At 45.3% G+C, this 23,047-nt stretch overlaps 1 protein-coding gene across 1 annotated transcript; it reads left to right on the forward strand.

Annotated features, from left to right (window-relative positions):
• Positions 1–535: 535 nt before the first annotated feature.
• On the forward strand, positions 536–21,234 carry LOC147093637 (putative G protein-coupled receptor 139). Its single transcript, XM_085973908.1, has 3 exons — positions 536–689; positions 13,674–13,827; positions 19,742–21,234. Exons 1-3 carry the CDS (start codon positions 678–680, stop codon positions 20,671–20,673), a joined length of 1,098 nt encoding a protein of 365 aa, XP_085830034.1. The 5' UTR covers positions 536–677; the 3' UTR covers positions 20,674–21,234.
• Positions 21,235–23,047: the final 1,813 nt, after the last annotated feature.

Below are 23,047 nucleotides of genomic sequence, written 5' to 3' on the forward strand. Positions count from 1 at the left end.
TGCTGACCCTCTTCCCCCTCTCTCTGACCCCATTTACCTGCCGCTGACCCTCTTCCCCCTCTCTCTGACCCCATTTACCTGCTGCTGACCCTCTTCCCCTCTCTCTGGCCCCATTTACTTGCTGCTGACCCTCTTCCCCTCTCGCTGTCCCCATTTACCTGCTGCTGACCCTCTTCCCCCTCTCTCTGACCTCATTTACCTGCTGCTGACCCTCTTCCCCCTCTCTCTGACCCCATTTACCTGCCGCTGACCCTCTTCCCCCTCTCTCTGACCCCATTTACCTGCCGCTGACCCTCTTCCCCCTCTCTCTGACCCCATTTACCTCCTGCTGACCCCCTTCCCCCTCTCTCTGACCCCATTTACCTGCTGCTGACTGTGGTGATTATTCCTTGTTTAGTAAAAGTATTGTGATTGGTTGTTTGTTAACTGCCTTGGGATATATGTTGTAATCTCATTGGTAGTTGATGATCACATGATGTGTTGTGGCCACCTTAAATTCAGTTCTTTTCCAGCCTTGGTTGGGCTGGATGTGCTGCAGATTTTGAAGTTAATAAAGCCTAGCTTTGGAAGGCAAATCCATTCTTTATTTCAATTTACTAACTTTATGTTAGAATGGAGCGATATCTTCAACGAGAATGATTCAAGGCTGACCCCAATTCTGCTGGAGTGGATGATAAATGGAAACATTGGTATTGTACATTTATAAACTTTTTGGGCGTGTTGGATCAAGAGTCTCTAAATAAGCTGAATATGCTGATCAACTACATTGCTCCGGATGTATATAAATATATTTTGGACTGTAAAATTTAAGAAGTGGCTATTTCTACATTGGAAACGATTTTTGTTAAACCAAAGAATGAGGTATTTGCATGTCACCTTCTATCTGCCCGTAGGCAGCAGGTGGGAGAATCTTTGGATACTTATTTACAAGCACTTCGGTGCCTTAGTGTTAACTGTAATTATAAGACCGTGACGGCTGAAGAATATAAGGAAGAATCGGTACGGGGTGCTTTTATTAATGGATTACTGTCTAGATCAATTCGTCAGTGGTTGTTAGAAAATAAGACTTTGGATCTTAAAAGTGCTTTTGAGCAAGCTTCTACATTGGATGTGGTTCAGGGAAGTTCGGACTCTTATGCTCTTTTTAATCGGCCTGCGACTATGGTTTCGGCAGTTTCGGATGAAAAGGAATTATGTGGACTTAATGGGAGTGGTTTACTAGATTCTGAAACAGTTTTTATTTCGGCGGCTGTTGCCTCTAGGATTCAGAAGTGCTATTTTTGTGGGAATATCCAGCACCCTCGTCTGAAGTGTCCTGCTCGGGAGGCTGTGTGTAGTAAATGCGGCAAGAGAGGTCATTATGCACGCGTGTGCAAATCATCAGGTTCAATTACCTCCTCCTCTCCTGGTGTGGGAGTGCCCTCCTCCACTACCTCCTCTGTGACTATTCAGCCTTTAGATAGGGTGTTTATTGCGTCAATTTCTGCTGCATTTGCTCATGGCCTAAACAAAGCTATAGTTACGGCTCAAGTTAATGGGTTGGAAGTAAAGGCCCTTATAGATACGGGCAGTACTGAGAGTTTTATACGTCTTCAGTTTGCGAAGGAGAAGCATTTGAAAATTTCGCCTGTTACGTATCAGGTGTGTATGGCTCAGACGACCCTTACTTCACAAATAGCTGGTTGTTGCTTTGTGAAAATGATTCTTCTAGGTAATACGTATACTGATATATGCCTATCTGTTTTGCCTAATCTCTGTGTGGATATTTTGATTGGACATGATGTGCTTCAGTTACACGAGTCTCTTAGTCTTTCATTTGGAGGGACTAAGCCACCTTTATCTATTTGTGGATTAACCTCTTTATCTATTTCTCCATTATCACTTTTTTCCAATTTGATGTCGGATTGTAAGCCAATTGCTACCAAGTCAAGAAGATATAGTAGGCAGGATAGAGAATTTATTAATTCTGAAGTTCAACGTCTCTTATTGGAAGGAATCATTGAACCTAGTTGTTCGCCTTGGCGAGCACAGGTAGTTGTCACGACTAACGAGAGACACAAGAAACGAATGGTGATAGACTATTCCCAAACTATTAATAGGTATACTCAATTAGATGCGTACCCTTTGCCTAAGATTGATGAGTTTATCAACAAAGTATCTCAGTATAAGGTTTTTAGCACTATTGATTTAAAGAGTGCTTATCATCAGATTCCTATTGTTAAGAAGGATCAACCATATACGGCCTTTGAGGCTGGTGGAAAGCTGTATCAGTTTTGCCGAATACCATTTGGTGTTACTAATGGTGTTGCTTGTTTTCAACGGGCAATGGATGCTTTTATAAGTGATAACTCTCTCTCTGACACCTTTTCATACTTAGATGACATCAGTGTGTGGCAAATCAAGGGTGGAGCATGATTCTAATTTAAAAAGATTCCTTCAAGCTGCGGAAAAAGTTGGTTTAACTTTTAACAAAGAGAAATGTATCTTTTCGACTACTGAGGTAAATCTATTGGGGTATATTATCTCGGGAAACAAGATTAATCCAGATCCAGAACGTCTGCGACCATTGATTGATTTACCTTGTCCTACTAATTCTAAGGCTTTGCAACGAGTTGTTGGACTGTTTTCTTATTATTCTAATTGGATTGCAAATTTTTCATGGAAGATCCGGCCTCTTATTCAGGTTACGACATGTCCTGGCCTCCCATGATAGAGGATATGTTTTGAGAATTTTAAAAAGGATATTTTAGGAGCAGTTGTGCATTCTATTGATGAGCAGGTTCCCTTTGTGATCGAGATGGATGCTTCGGATTTTGCAATTGGGGCGACTCTGAACCAAAATGGAAGACCTGTGGCCTTTTTCTCACGTACTTTGAACAATAGTGAAAAAAGACATTCTTCAATAGAGAAAGAGGCATACGCAATAGTAGAAGCATTGCGTAAATGGAGACATTATTTATCGGGGTGACATTTCAAGTTGGTAACTGATCAAAAATCTGTGTCCTTTATGTTTGATGTTAAACATTTTGGAAAGATCAAAAATGATAAAATAATGAGATGGAGGATTGAGTTGGCATGTTACCATTTTGACATAGTTTATCGTCCGGGGAAGGATAATGTTGCTGCTGATGCACTGTCGAGGGCTTATTGTTCTGTGATTCACGGAGATACGCTTATTAATCTTCACAATGCCTTATGTCATCCTGGGGTTATGAGGATGATACACTTTGTACGCAGTAAGAACTTGCCTTTTTCAGTTGAAGACGTCAAGCGGATGACTTCATCATGTTCTATCTGTGTCATAGAGTCATAGAGTTTTAAAGCACAGAAAGAGGCCCTTCGGCCCATCGTGTCTGCACCGCCCATCCATCCCTGTCCAGTCTAATCCCATTTTCCAGCATTTGGTCCATAGCCTTGTATGCAATGGCATTTCAAGTGCTCATCCAAATGCTTCTTGAATGTTGTGAGGGTTCCTGCCTCTACCACCCTTTCAGGCATTGAGTTCCACATTCCAACCACCCTCTGGGTGAAAAAGTTCCTCCTCAAATCCCCTCTAAATCTCCTGCCCATTACCCTGAATCTATGCCCCCTTGTTATTGACCCCCCCACTAAGGGGAAAAGTCCCTCTTTATCTACCCTATCTATGCCCCTCATCATTTTGTACACCTCAATCAGGTCCCCCCTCAGCCTTCTCTGCTCCAAGGAAAACAACCCCAGCCTGTCCAGCCTCTCTTCATAGCTGAGGCGCTCCATCCCAGGTAACATCCTGGTGAATCTTCTCTGCACCCTCTCCAAAGCAATCACATCCTTCCTATAGTGAGGCGACCAGAACTGCACACAGTACTCCAGCTGTGGCCTCACCAGCGTTTTGTACAGCTCCATCATAACCTCCCTGCTCTTATATTCTATGCCTCGGCTAATGAAGGCAAGTATCCCATATGCCTTTTTAACCACCTTATCTACCTGCTCCGCTGCCTTCAGGGGTCTATGTACATGTACACCAAGGTCCCTCTGACCCTTTGTACTTCCTAGGGTCCGACCACTCATTGTGTATTCCCTTGCCTTATTTGTCCGTCCAAAATGCATCACCTCGCACTTTTCAGGGTTAAATTCCATTTGCCACTTTTCCGCCCATCTGACCAACCCGTTTATATCGTCCTGTAGCCGGAGGCTTTCCTCCTCGCAATTTACCACCCCACCAATTTTCGTGTCATCTGCGAACTTACTGATCATACCTTTTACATTCTCATCCAAATCATTTATATGGATCACGAACAACAAGGGACCCAGCACCGATCCCGGAGGTACCCCACTGGACACAGGCTTCCCGTAACAAAAGCAACCTTCAACCATCACCCTCTGCCTCCTGCCACTCAGCCAGTTTAGGATCCAACGCGCCAAGGCACCCTGGATCCCATGGGCTCTTACCTTCTTAGCCAGTCTCCTATGCGGGACTTTGTCAAAAGCTTTACTGAAGTCCATGTAAACCACATCCACAGCATTTCCCTCATCCACCCCACTAGTCAGCCCCTCGAAAAATTCGATCAGATTTGTCAGACATGATTTACCCTTGACAAAGCCATGCTGACTATCCCCGATTAATCCTTGCCTCTCCAAGTGGAGATTAATTTTGTCCCTCAGAATTTTTTCCAATAATTTCCCAACCACAGATGTTAGACTCACTGGCCTGTAATTCCCTGGTTTATCCCTGCTACCCTTCTTGAATAATGGTACTACGTTAGCTGTTCTCCAGTCCTCTGGTACATCCCCTGTGGACAGAGAGGTTCTGAAAATTTGTGTCAGAGCCCCTGCAATCTCCTCCTTTGCCTCCCACAGCAGCCTGGGATACATCTCGTCCGGGCCTGGGGATTTATCCACTTTTTGGCCTGCTAAAACCGCTAGCACCTCCTCCCTCTCGATGCTAATATGTTCAAGTATGTCACAGTCCCCTTGCCCGATTTCTATGTCTGCATCGTCTTTCTCCATAGTGAACACAGATGCAAAAAATTCATTTAAAACCCCGCCTACATCCTCTGGCTCTACACACAGATTGCCACTTTGGTCCCTAATGGGCCCTACCCTTTCCCTGGTTATCCTCTTGCCCTTAATATGCTTATAAAACATCTTAGGATTTTCCTTTATTTTGCTCGCCAGTGTTATTTCATGGCCCCTCCTCGCCCTCCTAATTTCTTTTTTAAGTATGCCCCTGCACTTTTTATACTCCTCTATGGCTTCCTCCGTCTTTGGTCTTTTGTAACTGCCAAAAGCCCCCCTTTTATTTCTAATGCATTTTTGTATATCCCTTGTCATCCAAGGTTCCCTTTGCTTGTTGGTCCCACCCTTGACCTTTACAGAAACATGTTGGCGTTGTACTCTCTCAATTTCCCTTCTGAAAGTCTCCCATTGTTTTGATGTGGATTTTCCTATAAGCAGCTGCTCCCAGTCCACTTTGGCCAGATCCTGCCTTATCATATTAAAATCGGCCTTCCCCCAATTTAGAACCCTTATTTCCGGGCCGTCTTTGTCTTTTTCCATGACCACCTTAAATCTCACCGAATTATGGTCACTGTCGCCAAAATGCTCCCCTACTGACACTTCCACCACTTGCCCGGCTACATTCACCAGAATTAGGTCCAGTACCGCCCCCTCTCTTGTAGGACTTTCTACATGTTGGCTCAAAAAGCTCTCCTGGATGCTCTTTAAGAATTCTGCACCCTCTAAACCTTTCACACTCTGACTATTCCAATTAATATTGGGGAAGTTGAAATCCCCCACTATTATTACCCTATTATTTTCGCACTTTTCTGAGATTTGCCTACATATCTGTTCCTCTATCTCCCCCTGATAGTACACTCCCAGCAAAGTGCTTGCCCCCTTTTCGTTTTTAAGTTCTACCCATATGGCCTCATTAGAGGAACCCGCTAAAATATCATCCCTCCTTACAGCAGTAATTGACTCCTTAATTAATATTGCAACACCCCCTCCCCTTTTACACCCCCCTCTGTCTCGCCTGAAGATTCTATACCCCGGAATATTGAGCTGCCAGTCCTGACCCTCCCTCAACCATGTCTCCGTGTAAACCGAATTTCTTTAAGCCTCAACGAGCTCATCTTATAAAGGCTACTTGTCCTTTTCAACGTTTGAGCGTCGATTTTAAGGGGCCTCTTCCTTCAACTGCTCAAAACCGATATATATTTACTGTTGTGGATGAGTTTTCAAGGTTCCCTTTTGCTTTTCCTTGTGCAGAAGTATCAGCTGCTACAGTTATTAAATGTCTGACTCAACTTTTTGTCATCTTTGGGATGCCTGCTTATATCCATTCGGATCAGGGAAGTTCTTTTATGTCTTCCCAGTTGAAGGAATACCTTCAGAGTCGGGGAATTTCTACTAGTAGAACTACCCCGTATAATTCCCAGGGTAATGGACAGTGCGAACGATACAATGGGGTGATCTGGAAGGCAGCTATGTTGGCTTTGACATCCCGGAACCTTAAGAATACACAGTGGGAAATGGTACTGCCTGATGCCCTGCATTCCATTAGATCATTGCTTTCAACGGCTACTAATGTGACCCCCCATGAAAGGCTCTTTAACTATCCGCGGAGATCTACTATGGGATATTCGGTACCTTCATGGCTTACTATGCAGGGACCTGTGCTGCTTCGACGCCATGACAGATTGTCAAAATATGATCCTTTGGTGGAGGAGGTGGAGCTGTTGGAGGCAAATTCCCAATATGCTCATATTCGATTCCAAAATGGGAAAGAAAGTACTGTTTCAATTAAAGACTTGGCTCCTTGTGGGGGCCAGCCCTCTTCTGAGGATATTAACAATAGTCATGATTCAGGTAATGTGGATGCTGTTACAGATACTACGAACATTTCCAATCCGATTGCAGATAATTATACTTCTATTAGTCAGCCCTTGATAGATGTTTATGACCGTCCCAGTTTACCTTCTGATGGGATTTCTAATCTGGAAACCGTTGAAAATCGGGATATGGATAGCCTTCCTGCTGAAGATACTTCTGTGCCTTCTGGTGTGGGAGGGCAAGGAATTTCACCAAGGTGAAGAAGGTCGACACGAACAAGATATCCGGTCGACCGATTGAAAATGGACTTTTAACTTGATAGTAATGTTTTAAAATTGTTGAAATATTATAGTATATTGTTTTAGTTGAGAGATACTTAATACTTATGTGCAATGTTACTATTTGTTGTTCTTCACTTAGTATTGTGTCATGTGAACAGTTTTATTCTTGTTGTGCATAGTTTTAGTTGTAAATAATTATTAATTATAAATTGTAAAGGTTATTTAGGTTGGAGTATATTTTAAAAGAAGGGGTGAATGTGGTGATTATTCCTTATTTAGTAAAAGTATTGTGATTGGTTGTTTGTTAACTGCCTTGGGATATATGTTGTAATCTCATTGGTAGTTGATGATCACATGATGTGTTGTGGCCACCTTAAATTCAGTTCTTTTCCAGCCTTGGTTGGGACTGGATGTGGGAAGATGTGCTGCAGATTTTAAAGTTAATAAAGCCTAGCTTTGGAAGGCAAATCTATTCTTTATTTCACTGACCCTCTTTCCCATCTCTCTGACCCCATTTACCTGCTGCTGACCCCCTTCCCTCTTTCTCTGACCCCATTTACCTGCTGCTGACCCTCTTCCCCCTCTCTGTGACCCCATTTACCTGCTGCTGATCATACCTTTTACATTCATATCCAAGTCATTAATGTAGACCACAAACAGCAAGGGACCCAGCACCGATCCCTGTGGTACCCCACTGGCCACAGGCTTCCAGTCACAAAAACAACCTTCGACCATCACCCTCTGCCTTCTGCCACTAAGCCAGTTTTGTATCCAATTAGCCAAGGCACCCTGGATTCCATCCAGGGTGATGCTCGAAGGTTGTTTTTGTGACTGGAAGCCTGTGGCCAGTGGGTTATCACAGGGATCGGTGCTGGGTCCCTTGCTGTTTGTGATCTACATTAATGACTTGGATATGAATGTAAAAGGTATGATCAGTAAGTTCACGGATGATACAAAAATTGGTAGGGTGGTAAATAGCGAGGAGGGTAGTCTCAGTCTGCAGGACGATATAGATGGGTTGGTCAGTTGTTTGGAACAGTGGCGAATGGAATTTAACACGGAAAAGTGCGAGGTGACGCACTTTGGGGGGAATAACAAGGCAAGGGAATACACAATGAATGGTAAGACGCTAGGCAAGACGGAGGGTCAGAGGGATCTGGGTGTGCAAGTACACAGATCCCTGAAGGCGGCGGAACAGGTGGATAAGGTGGTAAAAAAGGCATATGGGATACTTGCCTTCATTAGCCGAGGCATAGAATATAAGAGCAAGGAGGTTATGATGGAGCTATATAAAACACTGGTTAGGCCACAACTGGAATACTGTGTGCAGTTCTGGTTGCCACACTACAGGAAGGATGTGATCGCTTTGGAGAGGGTGCAGAGGAGATTCACCAGGATGTTACCAGGAATGGAGCGCTTCAGCTATGAAGAGAGACTGGGCAGATTGGGTTTGTTTTCCTTGGAGCAGAGGGGGCTGAGGGGGGACATGATTGAGGTGTACAAAATTATGAGGGGCATAGATAGGATGGATACTAAGGAGCTTTTTCCCTTAGTAGAAGGGTCATTAACTAGGGGGCATAGATTCAAGGTAAAGGGCGGGAGGTTTAGAGGGGATTTGAGAAATAACTTTTTCACCCAGAAGGTGGTTGGAGTCTGGAACTCACTGCCTGAAAGGGTTGTGGAGGCAGGCACCCTCACAACATTCAAGAAGCATTTGGATGAGCACTTGAAATGCCATAGCATAAAAGGCTACGGACCAAATGCTGGAATATGGGATTAGATTAGACAGGGTTTGATGGCCGGCGCGGTCACGATTTGCCGAAGGGCCTCTATCCATGCTGTATAACTCTATGACTCTATGAATCTATGCTGAACCTCTTCCTCCTCTCTCTGACCCCATTTACCTGCTGCTGACCCACTTCCCCCTCTCTCTGAACCCATTTACCTGCTGCTGACCCTCTTCCCCCTCTCTGACCCAATTTACCTGCTGCTGACCCTCTTCCCCCTCTCTCTGACCCCACTTCCCCCTCTCTCTGACTCCATTTTCATGCTGCTGACCCTCTTCCCCCCTCTCTCTGACCCCATTAACCTGCTGCTGACCCACTTCCACCTCTCCCTGAGCCCATTTACCTGCTGCTGACCCTCTTCCCCCTCTCTCTGACACAATTTACCTGCTGCTGACCCTCTTTCCCCTCTCTCTGGCCATATTTACCTGCTGCTGACCTTCCCCCTCTCTCTGACCCCATTTACCTGCTGCTGACCCTCTTCCCCCTCTCTCTGACCCCACTTCCCCCTCTCTCTGACTCCATTTTCATGCTGCTGACCCTCTTCCCCCTCTCTCTGACCCCATTTACCTGCAGCTGACCCACTTCCCCCTCTCTCTGACACCATTTTCATGCTGCTGATCCTCTTGCCCCTCTCTCTGACCCCATTTACCTGCTGCTGATGCTCTTCCCCCTTTCTCTGACCCCATTTACCTGCTGCTGACCCTCTTCCCCCTCTCTCTGACCCCATTTACCTGCTGCTGACCCTCTTCCCCCTCTCTCTGACCCCATTTACCTGCTGCTGACCCTCTTCCCCCTCTCTCTGACCCCATTTACCTGCTGCTGATCATACCTTTTACATTCATATCCAAGTCATTAATGTAGACCACAAACAGCAAGGGACCCAGCACCGATCCCTGTGGTACCCCACTGGCCACAGGCTTCCAGTCACAAAAACAACCTTCGACCATCACCCTGGATGGAATCCAGGGTGTCTTGGCACATTGGAAAGAAAACTGGCTTAGTGGCAGAAGGCAGAGGGTGATGGTCGAAGGTTGTTTTTGTGACTGGAGGCCTGTGGCCAGTGGGGTACCACCGGGATCGGTGCTGGGTCCCTTGCTGTTTGTGGTCTACATTAATGACTTGGATATGAATGTAAAAGGTATGATCAGTAAGTTCACGGATGATACAAAAATTGGTAGGGTGGTAAATAGCGAGGAGGGTAGTCTCAGTCTGCAGGACGATATAGATGGGTTGGTCAGATGGGCAGAACAGTGGCAAATGGAATTTAACCCGGAAAAGTGCGAGGTGATGCACTTTGGGGGGACTAACAAGGCAAGGGAATACACAATGAATGGTAAGACCCTAGGCAAGATGGAGGGTCAGAGGGATCTGGGTGTGCAAGTACACAGATCTCTGAAGGCGGCGGAACAGGTGGATAATGTCGTAAAAAAGGCATATGGGATACTTGCCTTCATTAGCTGAGGCATAGAATATAAGAGCAAGGAGGTTATGATGGAGTTGTACAAAACGCTGGTTAGGCCAAAGCTGGAATATTGTGTGCAGTTCTGGTCGCCACACTACAGGAAGGATGTGATCGCTTTGGAGAGGGTGCAGAGGAGATTCACCAGGATGTTACCAGGGCTGGAGCGCTTCAGCTATGAAGAGAGACTGGACAGATTGGGTTTGTTTTCCTTGGAGCAGAGGAGGCTGAGTGGGGACATGATTGAGGTGTACAAAATTATGAGGGGCATAGATAGGATGGATACTAAGGAGCTTTGCGCTAGAAATTCAGTGGGCTTTGCGTCCAGTTAAGGCCCAAAGAGTGCCTCTGCACCAGCAGAGGCGTTTGCGCTGATATTGAGCACTGCGGAAATGGCGGCGGTAGCCGGTAGCGCTGCGCCGGCACCGATGACGTCATCGGTGTGCGCAGTGCCGCGGTTCTGCCCCGATGCCGGCCCGACCCCCATATTTAGTTGCGGCCACCTTCTCCGTGGCGGCCGCTACTAACATCCAGAGACCAGGGCCTTCCTGCAGCCTTAGTGGGGCGCATAAAAGTGGAGGTGCGGCCGGCCGCTTCGTCAGCGGCCGCCTGCCCGCACCTCCTTCCCCAGCCTCCTCCACCACCACCCCCGCGGCATTGCCGGCTGCTTTCCATGAGCCCGGCACTTCTCCGTGGTGCCGGGCTCATTTGCCAGCACAATCCAACGGCGATCTCCCCGTTGCAGGCACATCCACCTTAAGAGAAGGAGGAGGCCTGCAGTACTGCAGCCTGCCGCACCGCATCGGGCGGCGCAGCGGCACCTAGAGTGCTGAAATTCAGTTTCAGCGCCCGAAGCGGGGGCGGGCTCACCCTGGAACAGCGCCCGGTTCTGACTTGGGGGCGCAAACACTGAATATCTCACGGGCGCAACTGGCTCCGCGCGCAGCACTAACCTTTGGGCGCACCAGCTGGCGGGCCCAAACTGAATTTCTAGGCCTTTTTCCCTTAGTAGAAGGGTCAATAACTAGGGGGCATAGATTCAAGGTAAAGGGCGGGTGGTTTAGAGGGGATTTGAAAAGAACTTTTTCACCCAGAGGGTGGTTGGAAACTGGAACTCACTGCCTGAAAGTGTTGTGGAGGCAGGAACCCTCACAACATTCAAGAAGCATTTGGATGAGCACTTGAAATGCCATAGCATACAAGGCTACGGACCAAATGCTGGAATATGGGATTAGATTAGACAGGGCTTGATGGCCGGTGCGGACATGATGGGCCGAAGGGCCTCTATCCGTGCTGTATATCTCTATGACTCTGTGCTGACCCTCTTCCCCCTTTCTCTGACCCCATTTACCTGCTGCTGACACTCTTCCCCCTCTCTCTCAACCCACTTACCTGCTGCTGACCCACTTACCCCTCTTTCTGGCCCCATTTACCTGCTGCTGACCCTCTTCCCCCTCTCTGACCCCATTTACCTGCTGCTGACCCCCTTCCCCCTCTCTCTCTCTGACCCCATTTGCCCGCTGCTGACCCCCTTCCCCCTCTCTCTGACCCCATTTACCTGCTGCTGACCCTCTTCTCCCTCTCTCTGACCCCATTACCCTCTCCTTGACCTCCACTTCCACTCTTTGTCTGACCCCCAATCTCCTTATGATCCCCCATTCCGCAACCTCCTCATCCACTGACCCCATTGCCATTACCTCCCCTGAGTCCTCAATCTCCCCCTCTAATCCTATTCTCCAGTCATCCTTTCTTCCCCGACTCCCGAGGCCCTCACTGGTTATATATGGGCCTTGCAGTAGATGCAGCGCAGATCCACCAGAGTTTTCCCTGAGCTAAAAGGCTTAAATTACGAGGAAAGTTTGCAAAAATATGGCTTCCATTCCCTTGAGTGAAGCAAATTGAGGGCTGATCTGTAAGAAGTGCTTAAAATGTCTAATGATTCAATAGGGTAGATACCAGGAAACAATTCCCTCTGGTGCAAGAATCATGAACAAGTGGACATATTGTAGAACTCGCTACCACAATCATTAGTTAGGCCAAAATGCATAGAAGCATTTAAGGGGAAACTAGATAAAGACAAGGGGGTGAAATGAACAGAAGGCCATGGTGATGGGGTTGGATGAAGAGGGGTGAGAGGAGACTCGTGTGGAGCAGAAACACCGGCATGGACTAGTTTGGCCGAATGTCCTGTTTCTGTGCTGTATATTGTATGTAATTCTATGCAATAAACTTAAAATTAGAGTTCGATCATTCAGGAGCGAAATCAAGATGCACTTTTGCACACAATGGCTGGTGGAAATTAGAAACTCTAACCCCCCAAAAAGCTGCAGATGCTCGTGATCATTTGGAGCTTTCATGGTTGTGACAGTTACATTGTTGTACGCTGAGGATATGACGAGATAAGTAGCAAAGCCGGGGAAATGGCGCTGAGCTGCAGATCAACCATGATCAAATTGAATGGCGGAGCAGGCCCGAGACGCTGAATGACCTACTCCTGGTTTTAATGCACCTGTATTACACGGCCTGGCCTTCGATAATATCACTGGAAAGATCAAAGTGAAACTACTGGGAATGGATAATAAAAGAAAATAATGAAATGAGCAGAAACTCGAAACCACACCGCAGCACACAGAATTCTGGGAGATGGAGATTTCCACAGAGATTCTGCTCCATATGTGGCCCAATCTATTGCAATATTGTTGGTTAGCCCGCTTAAAACTGAAAGGGCTCTGTTTTAACATCACCTGTAACCTTTACAGAATATGGATTTCAGTGAAATCCAGGATTTTTGAGCCCGTGTCCATGGTTACATTTTTCTACCTGTGATTATAGATTGAATTTATTCCAGGTGTTGGTGCAAAGTCCGAACTCTTCCTGTCCGAAAGACATAAATTCCTCATTCAATTGCCAGCCTAAACTCCCACATTGAAAGGGCTGAGTTTGGAGCTCCGGGGGCGGTGTAAACACTGAAAGATATTTGAGAATTGGGGGAATTCAGTTGGTGCATCGACAGGAGTGAGCCCTGTGATGTCACAGAGGGGACCCTGAAGCTGCTTCTGTTGAAGGTGTTGCAGCGATGCGGTCAGAGCCCGGCTTTCAGTACATTGACAGAGAGAAATGTGAGCAAAATATTATTCCAATCTTTGGGCGGTTTCATTTCAAAACACTTGCAATATCAATTTGTATCTAATTAGTGCAGCAGAAACATTACAGTGAAGAGTGTTGACGTGCTGCCCAAATGACTAAGCAATTTCAATATTCCTGCTGTTTCCTGATCCCACGGGATGTGTCATTCAATTATAAATAATGGGTTTCTCTTAATCTCTCATCTCACAGATTCATTTGAGCCCTGTGTCCAGTGCCAAGAATCACCATCACTTCTCAAACAGAATGAGTGTTCCCTTAACCGCGGATCCTTTTACCGAGTTACCACCAGTTGTACAGGCAGGAATGATTTACTATCCAATTATAGCATCCATTGGAATCCCCGGTAAGTGATTATATTCCATTTCTAAAGTTGTGAATCAGGGATTAACTGTGTTCCTGCTCTTAACTGTCCTTTATTCACTGTTCTTTCCCCGAGTTAATTTAAAGGCAGGAATTCAGTGACTGTATTTCCCGCTCTCCCTCGTTCATTGACTGAGCACTTGTTGAATTTTTAATGTTCTTTAAAACCCCATAAAACTACAGCTTATTGTCTTCATTTAACGTCTTTCAAATTATTCCGTGTTAACTGAGAACCCGTGCAGTGTGTGATTCAATTGTTTATTTTAATTCCATTGTTTCCATGGCCGAACAGCTGTTCTCTCTGCCCCTTCTTTCTGGTAACACTCGGTAATATCTAACAAGGACTATGTTTTACTAAACATTCACTGTGTTGTAAAATGCTGCAGTTTCTCCCCATCTGACTCCCGCTGGGGACTGATTCACTGATGGCCGCTCCTGGATATATACCTGGGAATCCTGACAGTCGGGATTGGGATTTGTTCAGTCTCATTAATCAGAATCTCCCCGCTGCTCTCGGTCTGTTTCGAACAATGTACTGGATATTGTTCCTGCTGATGACAATCCATGCCGAGGGTGGGTTTATGCTCAATGCCGGGACACGGACTCTCCCCTGGTCTTCTCCCCTGACTGGTCACCAGCCTGTTCTCAGACTCCCCTTCACCCACCGGGCGGGCATTGTGCTGCCTTCAGTCTGTGGGCGGCAGCTGGTTTCTGTCACAATCCTTCTTGCAGCTCAGTCCGGGAATCCAATGCAGTGAGAGAGTAATTGAAACACAGCAGTGGCGCTCTGTGAAACTCTCCTGGGTTGTCCCCTTTTGAAAAATCCGTTTCAGCTTCCAGCACCCGCATTTTACCGACAGCACCGATCAGAAGCCGGGTTCTGATCCCTTTATACTAAGTGGAAAATGTTATTGTTCAGATCATACACTTGCATGTTGATATAACACCAGCTGAACCCTCAGCCAGCCTGTCCGCCCAGTCAAACTGCTGCTCGCTACCAAGTTATATTTAGTTCCCTTCTGATCCTTACAGTTAGAAGATATTTGTAAAGACAGTTAACCAGCCTGTCCCGATATCCCTTCATCTCCTCTTCCTCCATCCACCTATCCACTCTACTCTGAAACTGAGCATAGCTTCTGCCTCAACCACTAACACTGGAACTGAACGCCACCGCCTCCCACCTCTCTTTGTAAAGATGTTTCTCCCGCTCCCTTTTCCAATGTTCCGAATGTCTTCTGTTCAATCTTGTATCTATGACACCTCGTTCTTGACCCCATCATTTGCTGGAATCAATCTGCTTCTATCTACCTTCTCCCATCCTTGCAACATTGTAAACACTTTGATCATATTGCCCTGTAATCTGTGTCTGTGTTACATTCCTCTAGCTCAGATTCATAGTTTAGTGTGACTGAGCCCTGGGTAGGAAACCGGTGTATTTTAACTCCTACATTACAAGGAATCAAATTCTCCCCTTCAGCTGGGAAACTGAAATCTCACATTCAGTGGAATGAGTTCCCAACACCCGCTGCTGCTAAAAGTTCCAGGTTGCTTTTTGAACAAATGTGATCGGCATCAAACTCCAATATTTCTACTATTGGTTTTAAAACTCTGCCAGGTCTGTTTAAAGATGTTACTCAGTAAGGACATAGTGAAGTGAGTTGTCTCACTGTCCCACTGACTCTCACAAATCTCAGGGACAATGCAGCCTAATGCTCCCATTGGAAGCTTCGCTCCTGTATTAATAAGTCTTTCTCTGACTATTACAGCTCACAGGGTCCATTGTGGCTCGGTGTCCTGCACCAAGAGTCCCCATCATTTCTCAGAGATAAATAAAGTGGAATGTATTGTATATCTGTTTGCCATGTTCCCGTTCTACAAGCAGTATTTGGTGTTCCCGCTAGCTGATTCTGAACTTACTGACTTTGTGAATCAGGGTTTATGTGTGTCACTGGTCTTTGTACATGTCCGATATCTTTTCTGTTCCTTCTGAAGAATTTGTTTTGCTTTTTCCAAATCAATGTCAGAATTTAATTGAATATCACATCCTCCCTGTCCGCCATCTTCCTTGAGTGATATGTTCATAGAGTTCATAATGCACTTATGTCCAGCAAAAGCTCCAATTGTTATCTTCATTCAATGTCCTGTCAGCGGGTGTAATTTTAACTGTAAATATCGTCAGCACACGATGCAATGGAATGTTGGTCCCCATATTCTCAAGTTGTAATACAGTGTCAGTTATTTCTCTGCTTCAGTTAAGGTTTCGCACAGAAATTATTAACAAAAGTGAGATCGCACAGAATTGGAGGGCACCTTGTGAGATGGGTTGGGAGTTGCTTGCGAGGAAGGAGACAAAGTAGGGACAAATGTTGATGGGGTTTTGGTTTTTTCACAAGGGTGTTTAAAATCGAAAGTGAGCAAGTGATGCTTCAGTTATATCGAACCTTGGTCAGACCCCATCTGGAGCACGAGGTTCAGTTTTGGGCACCGCATCGCCGGAAACATGTATCCGTCTTGGAGGGAGTTCAGCGCAGGTTCGCCTGAATTACACCGGGGCTAAAAGGGTTAAATTATGAGGACAGATTGCATAAACTTAGTTTGTATTCCTTGTGTTTAGAATGTTGAGGGGTGTTATATTCGAGTTATTTAAAATGATAGAGATTCGAAAGTGTCCATGCAGAGAAACTGTTTCCTTGGTGGAGATTGGAGGACGAGGGGACATGGTCTTAAAATGAAAGTTATGCCATTTAGGAGTGAAATCAGGAAACACTTTCTCACACAAAGGGCAGTGGAAATCTGGAACTCGTTTTCCCAAAAGCCTGTCAATGCTCGGTCAATTGAAATTTTAAGACTGTGATGGATATAACTTTTTATGGTATGAGTATCAAGGGATATGGAACCAAGACAGGTAAATGGAGTTAAGGTGCTGATCAGCCAGGATCTAATGTGATGTCGGAAAAGGCTTGTGGGGCTGAATAACCTCCTCCTGTGTCCCTGTGTAACTGTGCGTCAAGCTCATCATCATTTCTGCAATGGGAGTTCCATTAACCGCGTGTCCATTTTCAGTGTAACTGGTATAAGTGATTTCTGAAGTTATCCTTGCCACCCGTGGAGTTCCCGGTGAGCCATTGTAACCGGTTATTGATTGTATAAGTCCGTGTCTCTTTGTATTACTGCTCTCCTTGCGGGTCTGCTCAGTTGCTGTGTTTGTCCGGAGGTGATTATTCTACAGATTACGGGTCAGTTTCAGAAATTCTGGGAATATCACGCCCTAACTGCCCTCCCTCTTCCTTTTGCGATATGCTTATTGATATTATAATGTTCTGTGCTTTAATGTTTATATTCGGGACATTGCACGGAGATTGAGCCCGGAGACTGAAGGAACGGAGAGCTGGGGAAATAGAAACATTACGGCACAGCAGTAAAGATATTTTTATTTTTAACTGACGACATTAGTGGTTGGATTCTCGGAGTGGTGGATATTCTTTTCTTCATATTCCGTCATTGCACTTGGAAATTGAAACGTGTAATTGACGGCAATTGTTGTGTAACAAAATCATTTGTTATATAAGTGTCACCACTGTTTAAAGTGTAACTCTAAGTAAGGCGGGACTATAATTAATAAACCATTGAAACACTGATCCAATTGTTGAATCAATTAATGGTTTAGTGAATGATAAATGTGGCGAATAATTTTAGCAATTTTGTATAATGCTGCATATTTTAGATAAATAAATAACTGAAATGGTTTGACTCATTACAAAATATTGGTAACATTGGGAAAAAATTATCCCGTCCTATTTGGTGCATAGTAACTGTGTCCAAACCTTAGAAGTGCCGCCCTAACAGCCCTGTGGGAGCAACTTCACCACATGGACTGCAGCAGTTCAAGCAGAAGGTCCACCTCAACCTGCTCAGAGTCACTGGACAGCACCTCACATCTCTTATCTCTGATTCGGGGGCAGTACCTTTACAATATATTTCTGTATCCATGGAGATCCCCCCAGCTGCTCAACTATTTAAAAATTATACACGCCTAAAATCATGTCATATCATTTCCACCTAAGTGTCTCTTGTCTAATGTCGGTTCTGCAGGAAGACAGTGAATTATTTTTACTTCACCTACCTTATCTTGCAAAGGCTGTTCCTTCTACACAGATTTGTCTCTGATATATATAATTCTCGTTTTTCTCTCTCTCTGTCTCTCAATCTCAATTTCTCTTTCTCCCTCTGTCTCCCCTCTCTCTTTCACTGACTCTCTCTTTTCATCTCTCCCTATCTCGTTCTATCCATCTCTCATTCTCTCTCTCTCCCACACACACTCTTTCTCTCTCTTATTCTGTACCAATTAACCCATGACGCTTCTTTCCATGTCAAGCTGACAACCTGCCATACGACACATTATCCTGAGTGAAACTCTGATATTGTTGATTGTTTATTCCGGATGCTCAGTTGTATATATTTCCCATATCTGCTATGATGTAATTTTGGAAAATCTTACACACCAGGGTTACAGATTCTCAATATTGCTCGTGTGTCGGATTAATATTACCGATTCGTCCAATTCAGAGGTATGACCTTCCCACTCAAACTTTCTGAAGCTGAATCTCGGCAGGTATTTTGTTGTCCTGGGTTGGACTGCAGCCGCTATTGTCACTTGCACTGGTCTTTGCTGCAAGCTCGGGATCGCCGCCATCACCTCCCTCTGAAGTTTCATCCATTATCAGAGATGACAAAAGCGAGGTCGGGAGTGTGCTCCGTCTTACATCGTGTACTTTGGAAGGTTCAATTATTCCTGGGATCACAGAACAAGTTCATCTTGTTTGTTGCTGCTCACACCTGACCTACTCCCCCTTGTGGTGATTGTTGGAGTTTGCCCACATGATGTTGAACTGTTCAAGGCGCCGATGTCAGGACCTGGGGTTCCCAGCGAGGGGAAGTCAGTTGATCAGGTGAACTGTCCATCTGACTTTTTCCTGTTCTAACGAAGGGGCATCGACCTGAGACGTTAAATGTGTTTCTCTCTCTACAGATGCTGCCTGACCACCTGAGTATTTCCAGCATTTTCTGTTTTAATTTCAGATTTCCTGCATCTGCAGTATTTTGCTTTTGTTGAAATGTCCATCTGGTGGTTTGTAAACAGAAACTGGTCGAGTTGACCCACAACAAGTCGCTTTGTAACATGGTGTTTGACATTTGTCTTTTCAACAGTTTTTAGTCATTCCCCCCAGTCTGAGAATCCAACCTGACAAATACGAGCCTGTTCTGACCCCCGCCTGGTATCTGCTCCCCTCTCCTGGCCACGGATCCAAACCCCGCCGATGTTCTTACCCTCGGTGGTCCCCGTTTAGCATTAACCACATTTCGGGCCGGCTTCATTCTCACTGCTCCTCACCCATCATTTATCTCCCAATTTATAACTGACCATTCAGTACTTATTTTCAATCACTTTTTTCTTTCGTTTTGTTTTCATTCGTTCTTCCGTCACTGAACTGCTACTTGTTATCTGGTAACTCATTATCTGGCTGTCCATTTGCTCGTACAATTAAAGGGCCGGTAATTTACTCGGAACTCGTCGGGATTCCTTGCACTTCTGATGAAGCTGTGATGGTGGAAGAGGAGCAGCTCTGAGGAAATTCCCAGAGAATCCATTTCGTTCATGTTTTAATCTTTGCTGGAGGCGTTTATTTTCACTTATTTACTCCAGACTCTCTTATACTGAACATTGCAATTTTATGTTAAAATTGTTATCAACTGCACAATCCTAGCAGCGGTAACGAGTTCAGTTCCCATTCCCAGATCCTGCAGTAAAGTACATTTCACATCAAATACTGTGAAACTGGCTCCCTTGCTGTAATCTGAAGGCTGATTCCCTGTTTCTGTCTGTTTCCCATTTACAGCGAACGTGATGACGATTGTGATCCTATCCCGGGGAAAGTGTGGTCTCTCCAGGTGTATCACCCGCTATCTGGTGGCCATGGCGGCGGCGGATCTACTGGTCATTATCACTGATGTGATACTGGTTCGGATTAATGATTATTATTTCCCAACTACCTTCCTGTTCATCACACCTGTGTGTTCTTTCCACTTCGCCCTGATCAGTGCAGCCACAGATATTTCTGTCTGGTTAACAGTCGCTTTTACTTTTGATCGTTTTATTATCATTTGTTGCCAGAAGCTGAGGACTAAATATTGCACTGAGAAAACTGCAGCCGTGGTTCTAGGAACCGTGTGTCTGCTGTTCTGTTTGAAAAACATTCCCTGGAACTTTACATTTGAACCCTACTTTACAATCGACAACGTGCCCTGGGGCTGTAGTTCAAAACTAGAGTTTTACACTGTAACTGCGTGGGTAGTATTTAGCTGGATTGATCGCTGTTTCACCCCACTGCTCCCAATATTCCTGGTGTTGCTGCTCAATGCTCTGACGGTAGGACACATTTTGGCGGCTAGTAGAGTCCGCAGGAGGCTGAGGAGCAGCAAGAATGATGCGAATCACAACGATCCGGAGGTGGAGAACCGAACGAAATCCATTATCTTACTCTTCGCTATATCCGGAAACTTCATACTGCTCTGGATGACATACGTGATATATTTCTTATTAATCCACATTACAAACCGTTATTATTCAACAGGTTTCAATGACCCGATGCTTATCGCAGATTGGACCAGCTTTATGCTCCTGCTATTGAGCTGCTGCACAAACACGTGTATTTATGCAGTAACACAGACTAAATTCAGAGAGGAGCTGCAGATTGGAATGAAATATCCACTGAGAATAATATTTAAATTAGTTAAGCAACGAAAAGATCGGAGGAATTCCCAGCATTAGACCTGCATTGCATCTCATATCCCATCCTGTGTTCTTGCATCTTTTAGCGGAACCCCAACAGGCTCCATCTCTGCCCCAGGCTTCTCCAGATATAACGCTGGCCTCTATCTGACAAGGCCCGTGTGTTTCCATGTAAGAGTCAGTGAGCAAGGTAGAAGAGCTAGCATCATGTGGATGGTAAGGTTATAAAAGCGGTAGGGGTTAAATTGGATTAAATCAAACTCTGGACACAAAGAAATACAAGACCCAGCATTGAGGTTTAGGCTGATGTGAGAATGGGATGTTGATTGCTGGATGAGCGTCAGAACACGTGGGTTACACCAGTTGAGTGTGAAAGGAGAATAAGCCCGTCTGTAATTAATATTTAAATAATATAAGGACATGAACAATAACTGTGGCGGCTTATGTGTGTGGATTGCCTGGAGAACAATAAACAGATCATTAAAACAATCAGCATGTGTTGTCTTGGACTTTTACTTTCTCTAGCTCGTGAACAGCTTCTCCATCACCGGTGGGACTGTGGGATTTATTGGAACTAAAGCGATGTTGTTTCCTATAGTGAGACTCCTGGACTTGTGCCGATGAACAGTGGTGAACTCCGTTCCCAGCCACTGACTCCATCCCTCTCCCTAACATCTGTCTGAGGCTGACCCACACTGTTCACAACCTTGGACTCATATTTCACCCTGGAATGAGCTTCCGAGTATCCGCAGCATAATGAAGACCGCCTATTTCCACCTCAGTAACATCGCCCGTCTCCACACTTGCCTCAGCTCATCCACTGCTGAAACTCTCACCCATGCCTTTGTTACCTCTAGACTTCACTATTCCATCGCACACCTAGCTGGCCTCCCACATTCCACACTATGTAAACTTGAGGTTATCCAAAATTCAGGTGCCTGTGTCCTTACTCGCACCAAGTCCCGTTCACCAATCACCACTGTGCTCGTTGACCTACATTGGCTCCGGCTTAAAGCCTTGATTTCAAAATTCCCATCATAATATTCAAATCCCACCATGGCATCGCCTCTTCCTATCTCTGTAAACTCCTCCAGCCCCACAATCCCCCGAGTTATCTGTGCTCCTCTAATTCTGCCCTCTTGAGCATCCCTGATTATAATCATTCAACCATTGCTGGCCGTGCCTTCTGTTGCCTCGGCCCTAAGCTCTGGAATTCCCTCCCTAACCCTCTCCGCCTCTCTACCTCTCTTTCCTCCATTAAGACACTCCTTAAAACCTACCTCTATGGCCAAGTGTTTGTTCACCTGCCCGAATTTTTCCTTATGCATCTCTGTGTCGTTTTTTGTCTTTTTATGCACCTGCGCAGTGCCTTGTGACGATTTACTATTTTAAAGGTGCTATGTAAATAAACGTTGTTATTGTTGTTGCTTCCAGCATCGAGTTCCCCTGCACTTGTGTCTATGAACAAGGATGCTTCCAATAGTGAGACCCATGTCCTGGGGTCTATGAACAGTGGTGTTTCCAGTAGTGAGTCCCCTGTCCCGGTGTCTATGGACAGTGGTGTTTCCAGTAGTGTGTCCCCTGTCCCTGTGTCTATGAACAGTGGTGTTTCCAGTGGTGAGTCCCCCGTCCCGGGGTCTATGAACAGTGGTGTTTCCAGTCGTGAGTCCCCCCCCCGCTGAATTCCGCCTCCCCCCGCTGAATTGTAAAACTGACTGTAAAAGCATCTATCGATATGTGAAGAGAAAAAGATTGTCGAAGTCAAGCGTAGGTCTCTTGCAGTCAGAATAAGGGGAATTTATAATGGGGAACAAGGACATGGCTGACAAATTTAACACATACTTTGTTTCTGTCTTCACAAAGGAGGACACAAATATACTTCCAGAGATTTCGGGAACATAGGATCTAATGAGATGGAGGAAATGAATGAAATCAGTATTTGTAGGGAAATGGTATTAGGGACATTGATGGGATTGAAGGCCGATAAATCCCCAGGGCCTGATAATCTACACCTTGGTTACTTAAGGAAGTGGCCCTTGAAATAGTCGATGCATTGCTGGTAATCTTCCAAAATTCTATAGACTCTGGTACAGTTTCCATCGATTGGAGAGTAGCTAATGTAACCCCACTATTTAAAAAAGGTGGTAGAGAGAAAACGGGGAATTACAGACTGGTAAGCCTGACATCGGTAGTGGGCAAAATGCTAGAGTCCATTATAAAAGATGTAATAGCAGAGCACTTGGAAAACAGTGACAGGATCGGACAAAGTCAACATGGATTTACAAAAGGTAAATCGTGCTTGACTAATTACTGGAATTTTTTGAGGATGTAACTGGTAAAATAGATAAGGGACGTGGTGTATTTGGACTTTTAGAAGGCTTTTGATAAGGTCCCGCATAAGAGATTAGCGTGT

The sequence above is a fragment of the Somniosus microcephalus genome, unplaced genomic scaffold, assembly GCF_052327205.1.
Source record: "Somniosus microcephalus isolate GS21.2 unplaced genomic scaffold, FLI_Smic_1.0 unresolved_chr1, whole genome shotgun sequence".
In the NCBI taxonomy this organism is placed as follows: Eukaryota; Metazoa; Chordata; class Chondrichthyes; order Squaliformes; family Somniosidae; genus Somniosus; species Somniosus microcephalus.